At 35.8% G+C, this 23,848-nt stretch overlaps 1 protein-coding gene across 5 annotated transcripts in view; it reads right to left on the minus strand.

Annotated features, from left to right (window-relative positions):
* The window catches only part of LOC150107090 (uncharacterized), a 277,723-nt gene that overhangs the window by 143,197 nt on the left and 110,678 nt on the right, over positions 1-23,848 (minus strand). For all 5 annotated transcript variants that reach the window (XR_016548230.1, XR_016548229.1, XM_090391628.1 and 2 more), the window contains exon 7: positions 19,730-19,829. Coding sequence is in view for 3 of the 5 variants with exons in the window: in XM_090391628.1 (XP_090247754.1) it covers positions 19,730-19,829 (100 nt within the window). In the remaining 2 variants the exon portion in view is untranslated. The remainder of the gene's footprint in view (positions 1-19,729; positions 19,830-23,848) is intronic.

Here is a 23,848-nt window from a genome sequence, read left to right on the forward strand (position 1 = left end):
AATCAAAGATATATTATTAATAATGAAAAGACTGTATTAAATATTATTAAGCTATTTTAATTATTACTATGTTAATATTATAATAACTTGTATTTGATAATTTAACTGCGCATTAATTGAAATGTTAATATTCTCTATTTATTCCTATTTGTAAAAATTTAATGTTATATAATAGCTCAATTTTATTATATTTTGTTTTGTTGTCATGGAGACACATGTAAGTAAGCGAGCACAAGTTTTGGAACACCACGTGAGGAGAAGGTTTATTGAAAAGAGTTTTAGAAAGAAATCACGAGAATAATTTAGGCAGGAAGAATGGATATAAAAAGGGAAGAACGCGAAAATATAGAGAGATTAGATAGATTAAGAGAGAGAGAAAGTAGAGGATTAGCATTAGGTTGGAATCGGAGCATTCGGGAATCACAGTGCGATAATAGCGAGTCGGCAAGTCACTCAAGCAGCTAATAAAGTCTATTAGTCGAGAGGCGGTTAGCTAATAAATTGTAGAATAACAATTATAGCTACGGAAGACAGCTGAGTGACTACTAAATAGACTAGCGATATTTGAGTTGAGATTCAATTTCAGGGCCGACCTTTCAAGGACGAAGCAAAGCACATAGTTATTAGCAAATAGTAGAGGCTGTAAAGTTGAAGTTTACCGTTAGCTGTGCTTAGAAATATATTGCCTAAAGAATTAAATGAATGCAGGAAGAATGAACAGCTGTGCATATAAAACCTCAAGTTAAGGAATTATTGTGTATTGCCTTAATTCATGAGTGATCAGTAGTACTTCATGCAAGAACGTTTGTTTATGTGTATAGTGACCGTGAATTAATTCAGTTAATGCTTTGAAGATTTATTTTAATGAGTGCCGATTATTGTTAAAAGTGTTTGTGTATAAGTTGATGAAGATAGAAGATTATCAGTAAGATTATTCCAACCATTAATATTCCTATACAGAGAAGTGTGTGAGTTTCATCCTAGAATTTCCTTATGTTAACAGTAACTATTGTGAAGATTAGCTGAAGTGTAAATTTAAAAGTGTTTGCTTGTAAAGTGGTGTTACTGCGATTTTATTGTATTTGGAACTTAAGGAACTGTGAGAGACTTAAGGAACTGTGAAGATCAGATCTTCACTTTGCGACAAATAGTCGGGAAAGCATGGGAATATAACAAAGATCTGTATTTGAGTTTTGTCGATTTGGAAAAGGCATATGACAGGGTGCCAAGAGAGAAGCTATTCAATACGCTGCAGTTATATGGTGTCAATGGGGCATTATATCAAGCAATACTTAGTCTTTATTTGAGTTGTGAGTCAGCAGTTAGAATTGAAGGAAGTACAGGAAGATGGTTTAATGTTAAATCTGGTGTGAGACAAGGATGTACATTATCCCCTCTGTTATTCATTATCTACATGGATCACATTATGAAGGAATGTGGTATTAAACCTGATATCAAAATTGGAGATGTTAATGTCAGCTCTTTGCTTTATGCGGATGATGTTATACTTCTAAATAAATCCGCTACAAGTCTGCAAGATTCTCTGACTAAATTGAATAGCTGTTGTAATAGATATGGTATGAAGGTCAGCAATAAAAAGACAAAGACAATGAAAATAGGCAGAATCATTGAAAATGTCAACTGTGTTGTGAATGGAGAACCTGTGGAACAAGTAAAACATTTCAGCTACTTAGGCACAATTTTTACTGAAGATGGTAAACTAAATATAGAAATAGACAACAGAATCAGCAAAGCTGGTATCGTGGGAAGTCAATTGAATAAATTCATATGGAATAAGAAAGAAATTAGTCAGAACACTAAATTAGCTGTATACAAGACTGTGTTCAAACCAATTTTAACTTATGGATCTGAGAGCTGGGTCAGAAGTAAAACACTTGACCAAAGACTAGAGACCGCAGATATGAGAGTCCTGAGAAAGATTAGAGGCGTGAACAGATGGCATCAATGGCAATATCATATTAAAAATGAGGATATTAGGAAAGAACTTGACATTGTCAGCATCCAGGAATGCGTTAGCAGAGCTAATCTCAGATGGTATGGTCACTTAAATAGAATGGGAGAGGAAAGATTAGCAAAACAAGTGTTCTCTGCCAGGTTGGCAGGAAAACGACCCAGAGGAAGACCAAGATATAGGTGGATTGATACGGTACAAAGTGCCTTAGACGATAGAAATATAAGATCTGATAATGTTGGAGTCTTGACAAGTAACAGACTGATTTGGAGGAAAATTGTAGATAGGAAGTTAGTAATGATGTAATTTTTTCATGTAGTACTGTCATATCCTGTACACCCCTTGAGGGTACATGGCAGGAATTTGATGATGATGATGGAACTGTGAGAAGACTGTATTAGAGACAACGAATTTACCTTTGTCTGAGTCTGTATGATTGAACTTATCAGAGAAGCTAAAATGTTTGTGATATCTTAATTACTGATTTGATCTTAAGTGTATAATTTGTGATTCTAAAATTAAATGTTTGTTTTTGTTAATCAAAGGTTGTATTTTGCCTGAATCTCTTTTACTGCACCATTCATAAAATATTCGAACCAAAGCAGGTAAATTAAGTAAGTTAAATATACTCGGCCAGTATATATAATAACAACATAAAAAGAAAGGGTAGTTGAGAGTTGGTTTATCTTCAATTCTTGAACTAATTCAAATATAAAGTGGTGCAGTCTTTAAATATAAATTTTCTTTATCTTTGAGTTAGAAATCAACTTACAACTTATCAATTAGTTAAGAACATCGTAATAGTAATCATGTCGGATCCAAAGTATAGATTGAAAAGAAGTAGGATCCAACAGTATCAACAAGTTGTTTATGAAAAAGCAATATCCCGGAAGAGGAAAGTCACTAGTGGTATGTCTCAGGAGTCTGTTTTAGGGCCATTGCTGTTTACCCTGTATGTTAATGACATTGGGAAAGATTTAGATGGGGATATTCAGTTGTCTGCAGATGGTGCAAAATTGGGACGATGTTGGAATAGAGCAGATGTTGTGACCTTACAAGAAGACTTCAATAGATTGAGTGAATGGGCATGGGAGTTGGGGTTTGAGTTCAATGTTGCAAAATGTGCAGTTTTAAAATTTGGGAAACAAAGATGGGATGTAGAATTTACACTTGGAAATAAGAGATCTTTTGGTGATGGTGAATAAGGATCCAAAATTTAGAGAACACAGTGCCAAAACTGTGAGGACAACACAAAGAATTCTGGGAATGATGTGTATGACATTGACTTGTAGAAGTAAGAAGATTCTTGTTTCATTGTATAAGGCTTTAATTAAGCCACATATGGACGTCTGTGTCCAGATTTGGTCACCTGGTTTTCAAAAGAACAAAGAGATGTTGGAATGTTCCAGAGGCAACTTATTAAGGTAATTTTTGATCTCTGGAATTTGAATATGAGGGAAAGGTTGAGAAGATGCAATTTATAGTCCAGTGGATAGGAGAAAGAGAAGGGGGGGTGATAAGACAGAAACATACAAGTTGGTAAGGGTTTCTTATAGGATCAATGTTGAAGAGGTTTTTCAAAAAAATGGTGGGAAATCAGGGGAGAAGAAGAGGTCATCCCTGGAAGATGAATAGAAGGGTGTAAACAAGGGAGTGAGAAGAAAGTTTTTTGTATGCAGAGTTGTGAATGATTGGAATGCTTTACCTCAGAGTGTGGCACCTGCAGAGAATTTCAATGTGTGTAAGGCAAGGTATGATGACCTGTGTATGACAAAGGGACGTCCTAGATGAGTCTTTGACTCCATGGGGTCTTAGGGTATTAATAATAATATTGCAGAAACATCATCAACATATCTAACTATACCGATGTGTAGGTCAAGGTAAAATACTGCCGAGAAGATATTGTTCAAAATGTTCCATAAAAATGTTGAAAATTGTTAGATAAAAAGATTTTCAAAACAAATTCACTCAGCAGGTTGACGGTCCTATTGCTTCAACTATTGCCAGTTTAGCTTCCATATATGTTCTCTTCAACATCCCACATGAGTAGTGGAATGGCAAGGAACAGACTGTAGCAAGATCAACTGCATATTATGAGCAGAATATATATAGAAGACGTACTGAATCTATTATTAAGAAGGAAGAGGCCATTATTCTCAAGCATGTACTCGTGAAAACTGCCTTGTCCATTCATGTTAGCACCACCACCACACTACAGAGTGTCATATACATTAAAGTCGCCCATAAGTATGGACCGAGGCAGTTAGAATATAATTTTTTCAAAGTTGATCTGAATTAAATCAGAATTCAATGATACATAAATGGAGCATAATGTAATAAGAAATTCATGGACAGATGAATGGCTACTGCTTCCAGAGCAATACTAAGCTGGACATGCTGGAAATAAGTACAACTGCCCCACTAGAATACCAACTAAACCTTGAACAAGAACATCTCCAGTTCTGTCCTTATGAATAACAGTGAAATGCCCTAAGGTAGGGTCTTCACTGGGTTTCAAATATGTTTCCTGCAAATCAGAAACAGAATTGCTGGTGTTTCTGTAGTAATCTTGATTTCATCCACACTTTGGCAGAATTCACAACAGTTCCACTGTTAAAAACTTGCCAACTGGCTTTGCAGACTTACCCAATTTCAGATAAGATGAGTGTTTACCTTTGTAAAGTTTATATTTGCCAAGTGCTTATGGGAACAGATGCGGAAAGTTTTTCCACTTGGTTATACTATAAATTAAAAATTCCAAGAAATTATATTCTTGGTTTCGTCCTTCATCCAAGTGTAAGCAAACAAAGTTTGCACATGAAGTCACTTCACAATTGGACTACTTGTATATAGAGGCCAATTACTTCACAGCAACTGCCTTGGTATCCCATAATGCCATGCACATATCCTTATGGACATACATAATGCTATGCATTATGGGAGGGCTACTACCCAGATAGGATTCTACCTATATTCAGGTCCATCAATCGTGAAGTGACTTCACACAAGTGTAAGCAAACTTTGTTTGCTTACACTTGGATAAAAGATGAAACCAAAGAATATAATTTCTTGGCATCTTTAATTTATTTTATGATTGTGGGAAGTATGAATGGCCAGTGCTTATCTTTTTCTCTAGAAAAATGTTCATTAAATCAGATGATGTGTAAGGGATCATTTGTTGAGTTTAGTTTACTTTCAGTGGATAGATACAAGTATCCATTTTTTTTTTTTTTTTTTTTGTGGTGGATGTCTGGTGGTTTATCTTTCAGTGATACCTTTGCCATAATTTTCTTCACAGTTGGATTCTCATTAAACGGAATCATTTTTGGAATTGTTTCAGTACTGAGACTGTAACAGGTGAGATGACTGATGAGTTCTATACAGAAGCACTCACAATTATAAAGTTCAGGTATGCTAAAATTATCAGCCAGTGGAACAGACATATGATGTTTCGAATGCTTTTGATGTTTTCTTAACTACCTCCTTCTCAGTATAAGAGTATTTCAGGACAGGCATGGTGGTGGCTAACTTCCTCTTTGCATTCTGATATGATCTATTTTGTTACATTTTTATCTTCTGTACATTTTTTCATCCTTCCTCCTTTGGCATGCATGAGAGTAGGCTGGATGTTCTCCTTGAGAGTTGACACATTTAGGTTTCTTTGTCTTTGCTCAGCATGATGTATTATCATGATCTTCATTACTGCATCAGGCATGGTGGCAGAAACAAAAGCAATCAGTTTGGGAATGCCCATATTTCTGACATTTAAAAAATCTTAGTAGATTAGGGATGTACAATCTAATGGGACAATTAAGATACCTCAATACCTAAGAAAATGGGTGATTTGGGCATTTCAGAAGTGAATGATATTCCTAGTTGGATCCATCCCTACATATCAAGATTCACCCCCAATACCTATCACTCCTTGATATTTAAGCTTTGAATATCTAGAACATCAAAGAGATCTCATTCTGATATTACGCCTCTAGAATAGTTGTGTGTTTTATGAGGTGTTGCTGTAATTGGTATTCCATCTATTGATGCTGACTTGATGTTTCTAGAAGAATATGACCACGCTTTTTTTTTTTTTTTTTTAAACTATTTTGGAAGATCATGCCAGCCCCTCTAAATCATTTGAATAAATAGGATGACATTTTCCCTACTGCCTTACATGGATGATATGAAACATTGATGCAGTTATATATGTCACATGTTTTTTATTTCTATTATCAAATGATGTATTTATACTTAATTGGGGCCTTGTGAATTTGAGGATGAAGGATACATGCTCAAGTGATTTTTTGTTTGGTGCCAGCGATCATCACCCACCATGGAGCCACACATGGATAGCCACTATCCAGCAAGCAGTAAATGCACTCAGAAGCAGGACATCAGAGTTACCATGGATGCTATACCAGCATCACAGCAAGCCTTGAACCCCATCCCCTAGGACCATGAGATAGGAGACTTAGTGCAACTGTTGATCATTGCAGGGACATCCAAGACTGTCTGTTTTGCTGAAGCAGAAACCAAAGTAGTATTAAGACAACCAGATCTCCCTTCTAGATATCACATTGTACAGCAAAAACACAAAAGCAGAATACTGGATCCCAGTGATGGTGGTCTGGAAGATAGGATAGTAAAAAAAAAACTCAAGAGAAGTAGAGCAAAAAATATGGTAAAAAAAGCAAAGAAATGAGGAAAAATGAAAAGAGCCAACATCATCGGTGGGAGGTCTCCTTCACCACAAACAGATAACCCATGCAGAGACAGATAACAAATACAATATCAGAAATGCACAATATTGGTTATGATAGCCCAAAGGCATGTAAAACTATAGTGTTTGGTGAAGAGATGAAAATGAAGTTGGGAAGGAGGGGATATGATTGAGACATTTAAGCTGTTAAAAGTTACTTACCAGATTGACACTGGAGTGATTTTTGAGATGGCAGAATGAGGAGAAGGAACATGGACAAGGAGCCATTCCTGGGACTGATAAAGGAAGTAGAAAGGATAAAAGTAAGTTTTTTTGCATGAAGGTGACTGAACCATGGAATGTGTTGCTTGATAGGGTGGTGAATGTGTGGACAATGAACTGGTTTAAGAAATAGTATGGCGTTGTCTAAGGTGGATCTCCCACAATGAGTTTTTATGGATGTCAGGAATAATAATACTATTATTGCCATTCAGGGCCTTCATAGAGTCACAAGACTCATCACAGGAGGCCCATCTTAGACAACACAAAGTCTCTCATACTACCCTTAAACTAGTTAACTGTCCATACATTCACCACCCTACTAAGCAATGTATTCAATGGTCCACCTATCCACTATGGTGAAAGAAAAAAAAACACTTCTCATGCTCTTACCAGGGACTTGGGTAAGAGCATGAGAAGTGGACAGGAAGTTGGTTTAGAGGGCATATTGTGATGGTAACCAAAACAGCACATCAGATTACATGGCTGTTGAAGAGCACACTAACAAGCAGGGAGAGACACGTTAATAAGAGCACATCTGGACTACTGCACACAGATCTAGATTCCCAGATTCCATGGGAATGAAGAAGTTGTGGAGAGGATCCAGAGGTGAGTGGCAAAAATTGTGACAAGTCTGTGGAATGCCCTATTAGAGTAGACTGAAAGTCAGTAGGCTTCATTCAAATTCAAAAATTAGCTGATAGGTGAAAAAGAGGAGACAAGATAGAGGCATTTAAGTTATTAAAGGAGTTTGACAGGATTGACACTGAAGACTTTTTTCAGTAAATAACAAGGGAGAGAACAATGGATCACCAGTAGAAGTTGTGTAAGAGTGTAGTTAGCAAGGGTGTTGGGATTAGATTTTTTACTTGGAGGGTGGAAAATGGGTGGAATGGATTGCCAGAGGTAGGTGTGGATGCTTCATCAGTGAATGAGTTTAAGGAGAGGTTATAATAGGTATTGTGTGAATAATGTGTATGTGAATAATGGATCTCCCACGATGAGTCTTCTGACTCCATGGAGATACCTGTATAATAATAGCAATAATAATAATTACAGTATCTGTGGAACAAGTAAAACATTTCAGCTACTTAGGCACGATTTTTACTGAAGATGGTAAATTAAATATAGAAATAGACAACAGAATCAGCAAAGCTGGTATGATGGGAAGTCAACTGAATAAATTCATATGGAATAAGAGAGAAATTAGTCGGAACACTAATTTCTCTCTTATTCCATATGAAAACATCAATGGCAATATCATATTCAAAATGAGGATATTAGGAAAGAACTTGACATTGTCAGCATCCAGGAATGCATTAGCAGAGCTAATCTCAGGTGGTATGGTCACTTAAATAGAATGGGAGAGGAAAGATTAGCAAAACAAGTGTTCTCTGCCAGGTTGGCAGGAAAATGACCCAGAGGAAGACCAAGATATAGGTGGATTGATACGGTACAAAGTGCCTTAGACGATAGAAATATAAGATCTGATAATGTTGGAATCTTGACAAGTAACAGACTGATTTGGAAGAAAATTGTAGATAGGAAGTTAGTAATGAAGTAATTTTTTCATGTAGTACTGTCATATCCTGTACACCCCTTGAGGGTACATGGCAGGAATTTGATGATGATGATGATGATGATGATGATAATTACAGTAATTATTATTATTGCTATTCTGTATTCTTTTGCAACTTCAAGGGATGTCTTCTTGCCACTGTTCCTTCCCCTTGTTCTGCTAGACAAAAAACTTCCCCATTAGCAAGCCTGGCTGGCCGAGTGGTTAGCATATCCACACTCTCTCTCCAGCCAAAAAAGCTGCAGGTTCGAATCCCACTGTAGGCATGACTGTTTGTGATTGTCTTTGGAAACACTAGTGGTGGTAGTCAGCAGTAGATGGCATTGGTTTAGTTGTGGTCAGTGGTGGAGACAGAGCTGTAGAGCAGGTGCCCTCCCTTGATGAGTCTGGACTCCCTGGAGGTGTCTAATAATAATAATAATAATAATATCATCATCAAATTCCTGCAATGTACCCTCAAGGGATGTACAGGATATGATAGTACTACATGAAAAATTTACATCATTACTAACTTCCTATCTACAATTTTCCTCCACATCAGTCTGTTACTTGTCAAGACTCCAACATTACCAGATCTTATATTTTTATCGTCTAAGGCACTTTGTACCATATCAATCCACCTATATCTTGGTCTCCCTCTGGGTTGTTTTCCTGCAAATCCTGTAAACATCTCTCAACAGTTTAAATTTCTTGATCATGTCACTTCTTTGTCTTATATCCACCAAACTCTGTAGTTTGCATACTGTCTAACCTCATAACTAACACTGTACAGTCCTGGTATCATTTCAGGTATCCACCTTTGTACCATCTTCAAAGTTAATTTATAATCTGCACAACACAGTGATAAGATCTGAGTGTTTAAATGTCTTGATTCAGATGTATCTCCATCCAGATGCAGTCTAATCAGAGGTTTATACAATGGAATGAACACTGTTATTTCTGCTGGTCAGAGTCCTTACTACTGCAGCAGTCATCTCAGTTATCTTCTCTGCCTTGGCAAGATGTCCCCCTAACTTCAAATATTTACTGATTATCACCCCATCCCTTTGCCTACTACACTTCCACTAGTACAACAGAATATGCAGCTTCCCATTGGCAGTGCCCAAATTTCAAATATCATATGATATCTTCCATTCATTCGGCTATCTGTCCTGCATATTCAAATCCTTCTGAAGAACCACCACATCAGCACTATCAATCATAACTCTTCCAAGCTTCATATCATCTGAAAGCAACTGAGTATCTCCTTGCAGTCCAGTGGCAATACTGTTGGATTAAACATCAAAGGTCTGGATATTGAGTACTGTGGAACCTCCTCTTGCAATCCTCACTTTCCTTGACACTGCTCCTCCATTAAAATAATTCTCTAATATCAATCAGATAGCCAATTTAATAATCTGATACTCAACCCTCATTTTTTGAAATTTAACTATCAATTTATCCTATTGAACCCAGTCAAATGCCTTTGTAAAAAATTAGTATGTGCCTTTTCCTCATCAAGTGCTCTTGTTACATTATTATAAAATGTCAAGCAGATTACTGAAACAAGAGCACCTCTTAACAAATCATGCTAACCTTCTCATATAACATTACCCCCAGTGCCTAATTTTGTATATGATATTTCTATATGATAATTTGTATACTAATTTCTTTAAAAGCTTAACAACTATAAAGGAAATACTAACTAGTCTACAGTTTGGGCACTTTCCCAGTAGTGACTTTCAGTGATCAGTCAATAGAGCTGTCAGTTACTTAGCATGTTCTCCTAAAGCATGTAGTGAAATCAAATCTATTTCCACTGTCTCATGGACTTAGAGAGTACTTAATATTTGAAACACATTCTCTGTATGCATTTCTAAACCTCTAATCCTTTCCATTCCTCAATGAATAAAATATGCTTTTCTAGGATGAAATACCCCAATAATATGATCATTACACAGCTTCACTATGTCATCAGCAGTGATAACTCAACCCTCATTTCTCCTCTTGCTAGTCAATGAAAGAATTCCTTAGGATTTTCCTTGGGCAGTAGTACTAGTCTTCTCATATTCCATTTTTTCTTTTTTACTAAATTAAAAAACTTACATAAAAAAGTATCTTCCTTAGCTGCTGGACATTACAAAAAAAACTCAAACCCTTTTACCAAACGGTTTACCAAAAATCCACAAACCTAATTCTCCCCTAAGACCTACAGTAGATGCCCCTGATGCTCTGTACTACAAATTGTTAAAACAGCTAGCAAACTCTCTTATTCCCTTTCACCAGTACCATATCCTATATTAAAACACTCTATCCATTTTAAAACCGTGATTGAAAATCTAACTTTAAATAATACGGATATATTGGTAAGCTTTGACATCACCTCACTGTTTACCAATATTCCCTTAAATGACACCTTAACACTCTTAAAAAAACGTTTTTCCTTCTGATGTTTTAGATCTCTTTTCCTCTGCCATCAATTATATTTATTTTTCTTGGAAGAACAAAATTTACAAACAGAGGGCACTGCTATGAGTTCCCCACTCTTACCCCTCTTGCCAATTTTTACATGGAAAATTTTGAAAAAAAAGCCACAGACTCAGTCCCTCTCAAACCTTCTATCTGGCTAAGATACGTAGATGGTGTGTTCTCTATTTGGCCTCATGGTCCAGACACATTAGACTCCTTCCTCAGTCACCTCAACAGTCTACATCCAAGAATCAAGTTTACAATTGAAAAGGAAAATAACAATAATTTACCCTTCCTAGACAATTGAAAAGGAAAAGACATGTTTATAATTGAAAAGGAAAATAACAATAATTTACGCTTCCTAGACACCTTAGTAATATGTCATCCGAATGGTACCCTCTCCTTCACAGTATATAGAAAATCAACTCACACAGGCAGATACATTCACAAACTTTCCACCACCCCTCTCAACAATATGGCATTAATAAAACTTGAACCAATAGAGCCTATAATCTTTGTTCCATTGGAACCTCTCTTTTTCAACTGAACTCAACCGCATACACAACACCTTCTTATCCAATGGCTAGAGTGATTACAGAATTAAAAAAATAATCGGTTCTACCCTCATTCCTCAGCCATCCCTTCAGAAGGATTTCACAAATGCCATTTGCATACCCTGTCCATGACACATCTGAAAAAATAGCCAGGTCTTTATAAAAAAAATATAACCTCTACACAGCTTTTAAGCCCCATTAGAAACTTGCTACCCTTATCCATTCTACCAAAGGTCAGCTTCCTCCTCTCTTGGTGCCTGTAGCATATAAAGTACCCTGTTCCTGAAGTTGGCTTACTTCAGACAGACAGGTAAATCAGCCATTATCCATTTAGATGAATACAAATCTTACATCTGTAATCACAAATATGGTCAATCTGGCTTTTCAGATCATATATTGGACACAACTCACAGGATCTTCTGGAAGCACACCACCATGCTCCACCATAGTAAATTTTAAAAGGAAAGACTGTTTTTGGAATCTGCAGCAGCACTCAGAAATCAACCTAATTTAAACAAATACAGATGAATAAAACTTCTCAAAATTTGGGAAACAATAATCATCTGAGGCATGGTTTATATCCTAGGCCACACCACCTAGATAGGACTTTAGAGTCACCCACGTGTTTCCTTAAATATTGTGTTGTATGTGTATGTGTTACAAGTGTTATTTTAGTCCCTAAAGATGTCTCAGTGACTGAGAAGAAATAATGAACACATTAAAATTAGTTTTTAATACTTTCCTGTGCAGTCAATACTCCATTAAACCTGCAACATCATGTCTTCCCAGCGCTTAAGCCTTAACACATGAACAACGAATGGTCTATCCCAGGGATCAGTGTTAGCACATCTCCTTTTTAATGTTTATATTTCAGACCTTACTGATATGCAAACTAGAAAATTCCATTATGTAGATGACACTGCTCTTGCTACTAGACAGTTCATTCAAAAATATGGAAGAAACTCTAAGAACTGTAGGGGATTATTTTAAGAAATGGAGACAATGCCTAAGTGTAGAAAAAATTAATGGCTTGCCAGTATAGAACTTTAAGTCGATATAAAAAGTTTCCAAAGTATCTGTGTCACGCTGAATTGCACACTATCCTACAGGAAACACCTGGAGAACACTAGGGCTAAAATCAAAACGTGTAATATCATCATTCAAATTCTCTGTTACCACCTATGCTCACTAGCTCTATATCGCATTCTCTGTAGCTGACTATTGCTTACTTGTTTGGCTCAACAGTCCATGCACAATTCTCAGCTTAATAACTCCCTATGGCTGATATCCAGTGAAATTAGATCAGTGAATACTTATTGGCTTCTTACCTTGAGCAACATCCTGCTTCCACACCTCCAGAGAGCTGATGCTCTCCTTTCAGTGTATAAGAAGATAAGTAATAATCCTCTTCTCCCTATGCACAATGACATTCCAGCCTTAAGATTCAGTTGATTAAGATCTAGGCAACCACCAATATGTGAAGCAGAAAATTTAGTTAAAAATAATTTCATCTACAGAGAATGGACAAGATGGTGGAATACAAACACTGATGATCCTCAACTATACATGTGGTTTTGAGGTATTAGTAACCAAGTTTCTGTTCTTGATCTTCCCTGTAAAACATGAGTAACCTTGAATAGGATTCATACAAAACAAGGAACATGTACAGACTCATTATTTAAGTGGGAAAAATGCCTTTCTCCTCAATGTGATTGTGGTGCTTCTAAACAAACAATTTGTCAAATCACCACTGAAGGTGACTGGCCTGATCTCCTAGCTATACCATCAGCAACAGAATGGATGAGAAACTTAAACATGCAATTATAAGTTTTATATGCCGGACTGGTTGGCCGAGTGGTTAGTGTATCCATTCTCCAGTCAAAAAAGGCTGCAGGTTTGAATCCTGCCATGGGCATGGATGCTTGTGATTGTCTGTGGAAATGCTAGTGGTGGTGGTAGCATAGTTGGTGGAGACAGAGTTGCAGAGTAGGTGCCCTCCCTCGACGAGTCTTTGGACTCCCTGGAGGTGTCACATAATAATAATATTATATTCATATGCTTTGATTATGTACTGTACTGCATGTGCCAAATGCTAAATAAATAAATACTTCTTCCTTTCAATTCTCCCATCCATGGAACTGTCCCTAGCAAAAATTTTCGATTACACACACACACAGGTGGCACTTAGTGGATGACTGCATGATCGTAAGCTTGCAGCTAAGTTACTGTTTTAATATTGATTTAATGATATTTTGATAATTAGCAATTGTAGTATTCTTGTGTATAACTGTGTTTATTTATTTTTGATATATTTCTACCGTATATGATACATAAACTGTTATTCATGGTGCCAGTGTGAACGAGAACAATGGCAGTCAAGACATCGTTGTGCAAGGGGTTTGCATGGGAGATTTTGTGAAATGGTGTGTGTGTGTGCACGTGCTATGTAATCACTGCCAAGAAAAAATGGATTGTGTTAAGAGAGTGGCAGTGAAAAGAGAAAGAGAGTGTGTCATAGATGTTTTACAAGCCAGAAACACAAATTTTTTTGGAAACGAGAGAATGAAGTAGCAGAACTTAGTACTGAAAGCCGTGAAACTGAAAAGTATAGGAGTGAATGGAATTCTGGGTTTAATTTCATAAACAATGGTGAAAGATATGTGAAAGAGAGTAAAAATGAGGTGATTGAAAGTAGCAGTAAAATATGTGAAATATGTAGCAGTGGCAGAAGTTCAGTAAGAAAGTATAATAACCTTAATAAAAAAAATAGCTTGCTTGCACGTAGTCCTTCACAGGACAAAACGCAAGACTGAAGGGCTAAGAAACAGCAAGAGACTGGATGAACTGAAAACAGAAAAAAGCAATAGGTCCGAAGTCAAAAAGAAAATTTGAAGAATAAACCAGAGAAAGAACTTAAGCAGATAATTTTTTACAGCGATTCTATGTTAAGGGGAGCACTTCGCAAAAGTATCACAAATTCTTTCCCTGGTGTGAAAATTAATAATATTAGTAATGCTGTTAGAATGCAGAAAGGGAAGGTAAAAAAATTGATTGTTTTGGCTGTAACCAATGACCTGAAAGGTGAGAAGTATTGTATGAGGGAAAATGTATGAGTGTGTTATTGGAAGAAGAGAAAAAGAAGAACGAAAAGATGAAGTTTGCGAGTCTGCTGCCAAGCTACAATAGAAGTGAACTGAGAAGAAGGGCAGTGATAGTTAATGAATCAATACACAGGTTGTGCAGAAGGAATGATGTAGAATTTGTGAATCTATGGCATGAGTTTGATGGATGTAAAGATTTTTTACAATGCTCATGGATTACGATTAAATGAATTCAGAGTTAAGTGTCTAAAGAGAGCTTTGTTCACTGTGAGTGTGGAAGTGCAAAAGTCAAAAAAACTAAAGAAATTACGACAGATGCAGACAAGTATGTGTGAAGACACCCATGAAGCAAATGACTGTGATAATCACCACCAAGTAAAGAATCTAGACTCTCAAGCAAAAATATTGAATAGGATAGGAAGTAAAGGTGGTTGGGTGCCTACAGGGATGCTGCAGTTTTTATATACTAAGAACTGGATTTAATATTTTCAGCAAGGATATCCGACAGTATCCCATCCCCCATCTTTGGGGGATGGGATACTGTTGATAACAACGGATGAATTGCAGCCAACAAGAGTAGGAGCCTGCCATGCAGATAACAGTTCGTTTGAGTCAATCTGATATGAGATCGAGGCCAACAGGACAAAATATATAATTGGTTGCTGCTATAAGCCAGGGGCTGCCAGAGGTGTGAAAGACATGCATCAGCAGATGAATGCAATGAGTGCAAGCAGAGTAATTATTATGGGGGACTTCAACTTTGGAGGCATAGATTGAAAGAGGAAAGATCACGTGGTAGGAAGGAAATGAAATTTATACACTTACTGAGAGATAACTATACTCCAAGCAGAATTTGATGGGGGACTTGGAGTATAAGAGTGTTGAATCTTGTTAGAGGATCAGTATTACTTGTCCATAATTAAGGTGGCCACATTGCCCCTGATTGGAGAAGGTGATCATGTAGTCTTGGCTTAAGAGATAGCAAAACATATGGAAATACCAGTTAAGAAAGGTTATATATAGAACTACAAGGCAGATAATTATGATATACTTAGGAGACAGCTGGAAACAATACCATGGCATAAAGATTTGCAAAGGAAAGATATTCACAATGTATGGAGGATAGTCAAGGGGTATCTGGAGGAAGCAGTATCATACTGTATACCTGAGGTCAGGAGGATAAATCAGGTAGGTTTTAGGTGGATGAGTAGTGAGCTACAAGCTTAGAAAATGTTGTGGAGAGTATATAAAGAGAAAGGTGAACAGCTAACTCATGAACAGTATAGGGATCAGACAATAAAGGTGACCAGATGGTAAGAAAGGCAAAATCAGATTATGAGAAGAAATTAGTCAAACAGGCAAAAGGAAATCCCAAAGAGTTTTTTTGATATGTGGCAAGTAGGTAAGAATAACAGAAACGAGTGCAGATGGTAGAGAGGTAACAGAGGCAGACAAAATTGTTGAGCTACTGAGTGACCATTTTGCAAGGGCATATCATCCAAGTTGTTATGACAGAGGTGACAGGGACTACTGTGAGAAAAGATGTTGAAGAATTGGACATCGGCTTGCTTTTTACAAGAATTCACAGAGGAACTGGCAAAGCCTTTGACTATGCTCTTTGATTTAAGTCTCAGCTCTGGCAAAGCCCAAGACAGTGGCAGTTGGGCAAAATAATTCCTCTGCATAAAGAAGGATCTAAGTCTCTGGTAGAAAATTATAGACCAATCAGAATCTCATGAGTGGTGGTAAAATTGCTGTAAAAGTTGGTTATAAAAGAGAATTCAGGAATGGGTGGATAAATATATGATACTCTATGAGGGGAAGCATGGCTTTTGTGAAGAGTTGGTCAAGCCTTAGTAATCTAGTAATTTTTTATAATAGAGTGACAACTGAGTTCAATATAGGGAATGGTTACACAATACTGCTGGTTTTTGCAAAGACAGGATACCACATGGAACTGTGTTATGCAAACTGCAAAAAATGGGGATGGATAGGAAACTGGTGATATGGATAAAAGGGTGGCCAATGAACAGATACCAAAAAATAGTGTATGCAGGAGCAGAATCCAGGGAAGGAGGTGACTAGTGATGCTACAGATCTCTGTGCTTGGACCACTGCTGTTTAATTTGTACATCAATGATATAGGAAATATAGGAAGTATTAATAAATAAATAATTTGAAGGGAGATATTCAGTTGTTTGCTGATGATGCAAAGTTGAGTAAGGTAATTAATCAAAGTGATGTAGAGAGCTTACAAGATAATTTAAATAGGCTGACAGTATAGGCAAAACATATGGATGTTAATTTAATGTGGAAAATTCTAAAGTTATGCATTTTGGGATACAAAGATTACAAGCTGTGTATGACATTGAGGGAATTGTACTCTAGGAAATTGATAACGGCATGGATTTGGAGGGGGTCATTGAAGAACACATTAACGAGTAGAGATAAGGGTTAAGAGATAAGGTTACCATTCCTCTTTATAAAGCTTTGATATGATCACACCAGGATTGCTATGCTCAGGTCTGGTCATGTGGGTTTCTTGGAAATGAGGTAGAGAGGATCCACAGGGGGAGTGACCAAGATGATGCATGGTCTGTGGAATGCTCCCTCTGAAGACAGATTGAGGATTTGTGGATTGCAAGTTAGTTGACAGACAAAAAAAAAAAAAAAAAGCTGACATCTCAGTTACAATCAGATCCTCTGATTCTAGGACAAATCAAAAAACTCTCAATCATCAATTTCATCTCTAGTACATGTTGCCCGGGACATTTGTCTCCCAAGAATTCAAGAAATTCAGTTCCTTACTATTGTTGTTTCCTCTGCCGAATTTATACTACTATCTTCCATAATGAATACTCACTTTGTATTTGCCAAACTTATATGCCTAAACACTTTCTCATCTTACTCTGTGCTTCCTAGAATATAGCTTTCCTTCCAAACTCTGAGAGGACACAACTTATCACTTATAAGTAAAATTCCATCACCTGATATCCTCTTCCTATCATGCTGAAATATGATATACCCTTCTATTCTGTAAGGCCATCAATCTTTCAATCATATTTCAATGAGCCCTGAGTCTGGAAAGACTCAGGGCTATCAATGCCATAAATTCATTTTCCTTCATTCTCGATACTCCTGGATTTATAAATAAATATCGATGCATTGTCACAGTATTTCTATACCTATTATTAGTCCCTCCAGAATCAATCTGACTTTGCAATATTCCATACATTCTCCTACCTCCAAAGCCATTATCCCCAGTGAGAGGCGACCATCTACCCTGACAACTTGTTTTTCCATCCTAGTAAATCTCACTTGCCTACAGAACAACAGTCTTTCCAGATGTCTATGTCCCATGTTGAAGTGCAGTCCATTTCTCACATACAGCTTTCTTCTATCCTTGAGTGCACTTCAAGCATCCATATATTCCAGCCCTCCCTTTTTACATATCATGTTGAAAGAGAGGTCTGGAATATATCATGTCATTCATTACTGTTGCTCTCCATCTCAATTCTGCATTATCATATCTAAGCAATATACTTATCATCTTCCCTCTCACACATTTCTGCAGCACAATTCTTAATATTAACCTCAGATCTTTCACTACCTCTTAAATCATTCATACCAACCATCATTATTCTCATCTTATCCACATTCTCACCTCACTTTACTGTCAGAATCATTTTCTACTTAAATATAAAGAGTCAATAGGCTTCATTTCGGTGATATAAACATTATTTAAATTAAGGGGATATTAAATCCCACATTGTTTTAAAACCGAATTAGAAACTCAAAGATTGGAATCAGAGAGTTTCATGCCGAATATAGTAAACTATAAAAGTATCGGCGATCTTTGAGTTTCTAATTCAGTTTTAAAACAATGTGGGATTTAATATCCCCTTAATTTAAATAATGTTTATATCGCCGAAATGAAGCCTATTGGCTCTTTATATTTAAGTAACTTAATGGGTGCACCTTTTTGACAACTCGTATAGCAGAGTATATAAGTTCTTTTCGCTATACCCTTTAGTATTAATTTGGTCTAGCTACTCACTGATGAAGCCTCAATAAAGGCTGAAACCAGTCTGGGGAGTGACCTCCCATCATAATGTAATAACAGCATACATTTCCTAGGAAATGTGTTTTTACATTATGGAAAATACCAAGAATAGCGATCAGAACTTTACCACCTTTGCTGCGAGTTGCCCGAGTTTGTACTACATACTAGGACTACTTGCATTAGCTCACGCTAGTAATCGCCGATACTTTTATAGTTTACTATATTCGGCATGAAACTCTCTCTGATTCCAATCTTTGAGTTTCTAATTCGATTTTAAAACAATGTGGGATTTAATATCCCCTTAATTTAAATAATCATTTTCTACTGTTTCTCCAGGCAAGCAATCCTGTAACATTCTAGTCTGAACACCACAAATCAGTGACTATCCATACATCACTTTTTCCCTTACAGATTCATTCATTTAGTGCTCACCTGTATCCCTCACTCTCTCCTCCTTGTCCCCCTCCTCTAAACTTTTCCTACTTGTTCTCTCACTTATTTTTCTGTCTATTTCTTGCTCCTGCACCCTCTTGACTTGCTCTCATTACCTTTCTTTCCCTGGTTTTTCCATTCTTTCTTCTTCTGATCTAGTGAAAGTGAATAAGCCTTTCAAGTCCTGCTGCAAAATCTTGTATAATACTGCACAAAATGGAACCTTTAAATAATGGCTACCATAAGAGAAAGAAATAGTACAGCATACACAAAGCAATACATCAGAAAAGTGCTTAAAAACTTCCAAATGTTAACATTGTCACACTCAATCAAAATTTACTCAAAAGTTACAATAAAATTCCTAATAATTATTATCAAATCTTATCTTTTTTTTTTCTTTCACTTTGTGCTGCAGAATACTGAGAGTTTCATCTTTTTAGCAGTGAAAGTATTTCCATCCAAAGTGATGTATTAGGTTTAGTGAAGAAATTTATCCTATAAATATCTGATATATTTGTATATAAATGCAGAAATAGTATGAAATTGTACATCAAAAAAAGTGCACATTTAATGTTTAAAAAAAATAACTATTTATGATAGCTTACAGCAACATCCAGTTCGTCTCCAATACATGCACGAGACAAGCTTCTCAAAATACTTTGCAAGAACTGTTCCTTTTGCACCTGATCATCATGTTCTTTCATTCTATAATATTAAAGCTAGTGTTTGTAATTATTGTGATTGCAACAGCAGAGCTCAGAAATTAAAAAATAGTAAAAACAAGATTAATGTGCTATGTAAGTCATAAATACCCAGTGTTTATAGAAGTAGTTTTAATATATTGGAATGAATCTATAAATCTATGCATATAAGTTATTATCCTCAAATTCTTGATAGTTACCCTCATTGTGTGTATAATAGTAGTGTACATGATAATGTACATTTGTTATCTTCATGTAGTACTATCATAAGATCCTTTACACCCCTGAGGGTATACATCAGGTATTTGATGATGGAAAAATATAGCAGTGTAACCAGACAGAAAGCTCCATATGCAATGAATCGATTACAAAATTTTGATGCAACTTCCAGCAAGAAAATGTCCCATTCATAACAATAATTTCTTCCCAGACAATATAGCAGAGATGTGTAGGATTTCTGCAAATGCAATTCTTGTTCACATATCAAAACTTGAAGGCAAAGAAGAAAAATTCTTATGAGACAGGATGAGCTGAAATAACATGGAGACCTCGAAAACAGGAACTGAGTTACCTGCACATGTTAGCAGGGAAATAAGGAAAGTGATTTCTTGCTGAAAAAAAAAAAAAACTGTGGGACTTATTGGTAATTGTTACCTAAATAGTTGGAATGAGAAAATTTTGGAGAATGCGCAAGTGTATAAGACCAGTAACATCTGTCTATGAAAAAGACCATACATTTCTTGTTATTCATGGAACAAAAAACACTTTTCCAATTGTGAGAAACATTATTTGTGTACTGGAGGGCTTCAGTTCTTCAAATCCTGGCATGGTAGTTATTATCATTACTGCTTTAAACTACACATTACAGACTTCAAAACAATCTCACCTTTCATGTACTGTACTGCATGTGCCAAATGCTAAATAAATAAATAAATACTTCTTCCTTTCAATTCTCCCATCCATGGAACCCTAGCAAAAATTTCAATGGACTGTAAAAACAGCACAAAAATGCCTGATAATACACTTTATCAGCAACTAGGATGGCTTGCATCACCAGAATTTGTTACTTTTAGATGAAAATATTTTCTTAACATCATCTATGCTGAATTCACTTTACTTGAATTTAATTTAAAGCACCACAATGATTTAAATGAACTTCACACAGAACCCTTTCCAATTTGACCCAAAGTTTTTTTGCACACAAGTGTTAACTTATGACATGACAGCATTATGTCATTTTATTTTATTTTGTCAGAGTACTTGCAATGGTGATTATGTGTCACTAAGAGTAAAAATATTTTAACATCACCAAATATAACTATTCAGAGTTTAATACAATCATTTGATACTGGAAAGCTACTTGATAAAACCAAAATTCACCAAACAAGCAAGGAAACTCAAATTGATTTGGATTTGTTGTTTAAAATTAAAGCAGAAGCTGCAATTGTATGCTAATTCATTTATTGTTTTGATTTACAGAAGTAGAAATCTAAATTTCCAGGGGGTAAAATTTGTAATCTTGCAAACATAGCATATTTATTTAGAAGTATAAAATCATCTGCATAAAGCAAAGAGCTGAGATTAACATCTCCAATTTTGATCAGATTTAATACTACTTTCCTTTATAATGTGATCCATATAGATAATGAATAACAGAGGGGATAATGTACATCCTTGTCTGACATCAAATTTAATGTCAAACGGTATTCCTGTACTTCCTTCAGTTCTATCTGCTGACTTACAACTCAAATTAAAGACTAAGTATTGCTTGATATAATGCCTCATTGACACTATATAACTGTACCATTTTGAATAGATTTTCTCTTGGCACCTTGCCCTATGTTTTTGCAGGTCAGATCAGTCTTATATTCCAATGATTTCTCACATATTTGTCATAAAGAGAAAAATCTGATCCTGACAGCCTCTATGTGGCCTGAATCCAGCTTCTTCTTCACCAAGCTTCCCTTATATAATCTTCATAAATTTCACCAGACAACACTCAGTAGGGAAATACCTCTGTTATTCTCACATTGTTTTATTTCCCTTTTTATAGATGGGTGGTATGAAAAGATCTCAGCCTAACAATGAAAAAAGGAACTTATAATTTCAAAATTATTTTTATTTTTCAACATAATCTCCCTTAAGAATAATAAATTTATTCTAGCGATGCTCCAGCATCATTATCCTGTCCCTGTTAGTGGTTCTCAGTAAGATCTGTAAAATACCATTGCCAATTCGCTTGCCCTTTGTGGGCAAGTGAATTGTCTTGATGAAAGATGAGTTTTTCTTCTGCAAACCGGATCTTTTCTCGTGAATTTTTTCATCTAGTCTGGTTAAATGATCGGAATAATATTCCCCAGTTATTGTTTTGCCCTTTTCAAGATAATTAATAAACAAAATGCCTTTAGCATCCCAAAACACTGATGCCATGACCTTGTCTTCCTCGATGCTGAACAACCAGCTTCTGTCCACTGTTTTGACTGCTGTTTGGATTCTGGTGTGTAGTGGTGAACCCATAGTAATAAATTGACATACAAAATCAGTTTTATTCTTGTTAAAATGCTCCAAGCACTATTCAGAGATTTTCATGCGAGTGCGTTTTTGATCTGCACGGCACTCATCTTGTGCAAAGCTTTATCATTTGCAATTCTCCATGCAAAATATAACCTACATGACTATAAATAATAAATTACACAATAACCACAGTAATTAACTTTAACCTGCTCTCTGTGTACAAATATTTTAACGTTAACCATGTTCATGGTTAGCATTAAAATGCATGGGGTGTAATTACACCCCATGCATTTTCAGTTCAAAATATAAAGAAAAAACTTTGGCTGCATAAGTATTTATGAAATTTCATTGATTTTTAAGAAGATAGGTATAAAAAAAAATTAAAAAATTAAATTTAAAATATAAAAATTAAAAAGTTCCGTATAAATAAAAAATAAATAAATTTAAGATACATCGTCAGAATCAGTGTGAATAATTTCTTCATCATCATGAATTTCGCTGTTCATGCATTTGTCTTTCTCCCAGAGCTCCTCCAGCCATTCATCCCAATTCTTCCGCATTCTAGCATATATTAGAATGGCAATCATAGTATAGATTTCATCAGCATCAGTATCATACCAAATATGAGGTCATTTGTATTGCTGTGGATTTCTGGATGCATCGCAATGATCTCTGGCTTTTCTATTAGTTTCACACACAATCATGTTTATCACTGTTTCAAGAATTATTTATTTGAAACAGTCCATTGCAGGATGTAGATTTTGAGTTAGGATCGATCTGGCAATTCGTTCTCTTGCTCGAAATACCTGAAAGTTGGGAACTTAATGTACATCAGGAGGAACATTGGTCTATCTTCTGTTCATTTTTGAGTTCCTATTTGAATAAACAACATTTTCCAGGATATTCTCAGCAGAAGCACCAGAAGCTGAAGTATCCAAAGTAGCTATAGATTCCGTATTTGCTTCTTCTTCTCTTAGTTTTTCATATAACTGCGGAATATATTCTTCAGCAATATCCTCAAAAGCTGAGAAATCATCATCAAAAATATTGTTATCTAATTCCACATCTGAATCATCATATTTGCTTGACATATCTGATGAAGCAACTGACAACACTTCCCTAAAAGATCTCTCAACTCAGAACTGGTACGTATTTTCTTCCTGTCATAATTATCTAAAATATCCACAGAAAAAAAACAGTTTATAAAAACTATAACAAAAAAATAAACATGTCACAAAACAAACTTAAAAATTAGTAGCAAAAAAATAACTAAAGCAAATATGGTAGCAAAGCAAAAAATATATATTTCAGGCAACAGGAATGTAAATACAAAACAAACTATGGAAAAATACTAATGCAGCTGCTTACAAAAACTGGCTTTTGTATGGAGAATATCGGGACGGATATGCACCCCTGTACACGGTTAAGTGTTCAGGTGCTTTGAAGCCTTACTACTACATTCAAATTCACCGATTAAAATGAAATTTTTTTCAAATTGCGTGTGAAACA

Source organism: Typopeltis vanoorti, chromosome 4 (genome assembly GCF_054136105.1).
Source record: "Typopeltis vanoorti isolate ZY-2024b chromosome 4, IOZ_Tvanoo_1.0, whole genome shotgun sequence".
NCBI classification, from domain to species: Eukaryota; Metazoa; Arthropoda; class Arachnida; order Uropygi; family Thelyphonidae; genus Typopeltis; species Typopeltis vanoorti.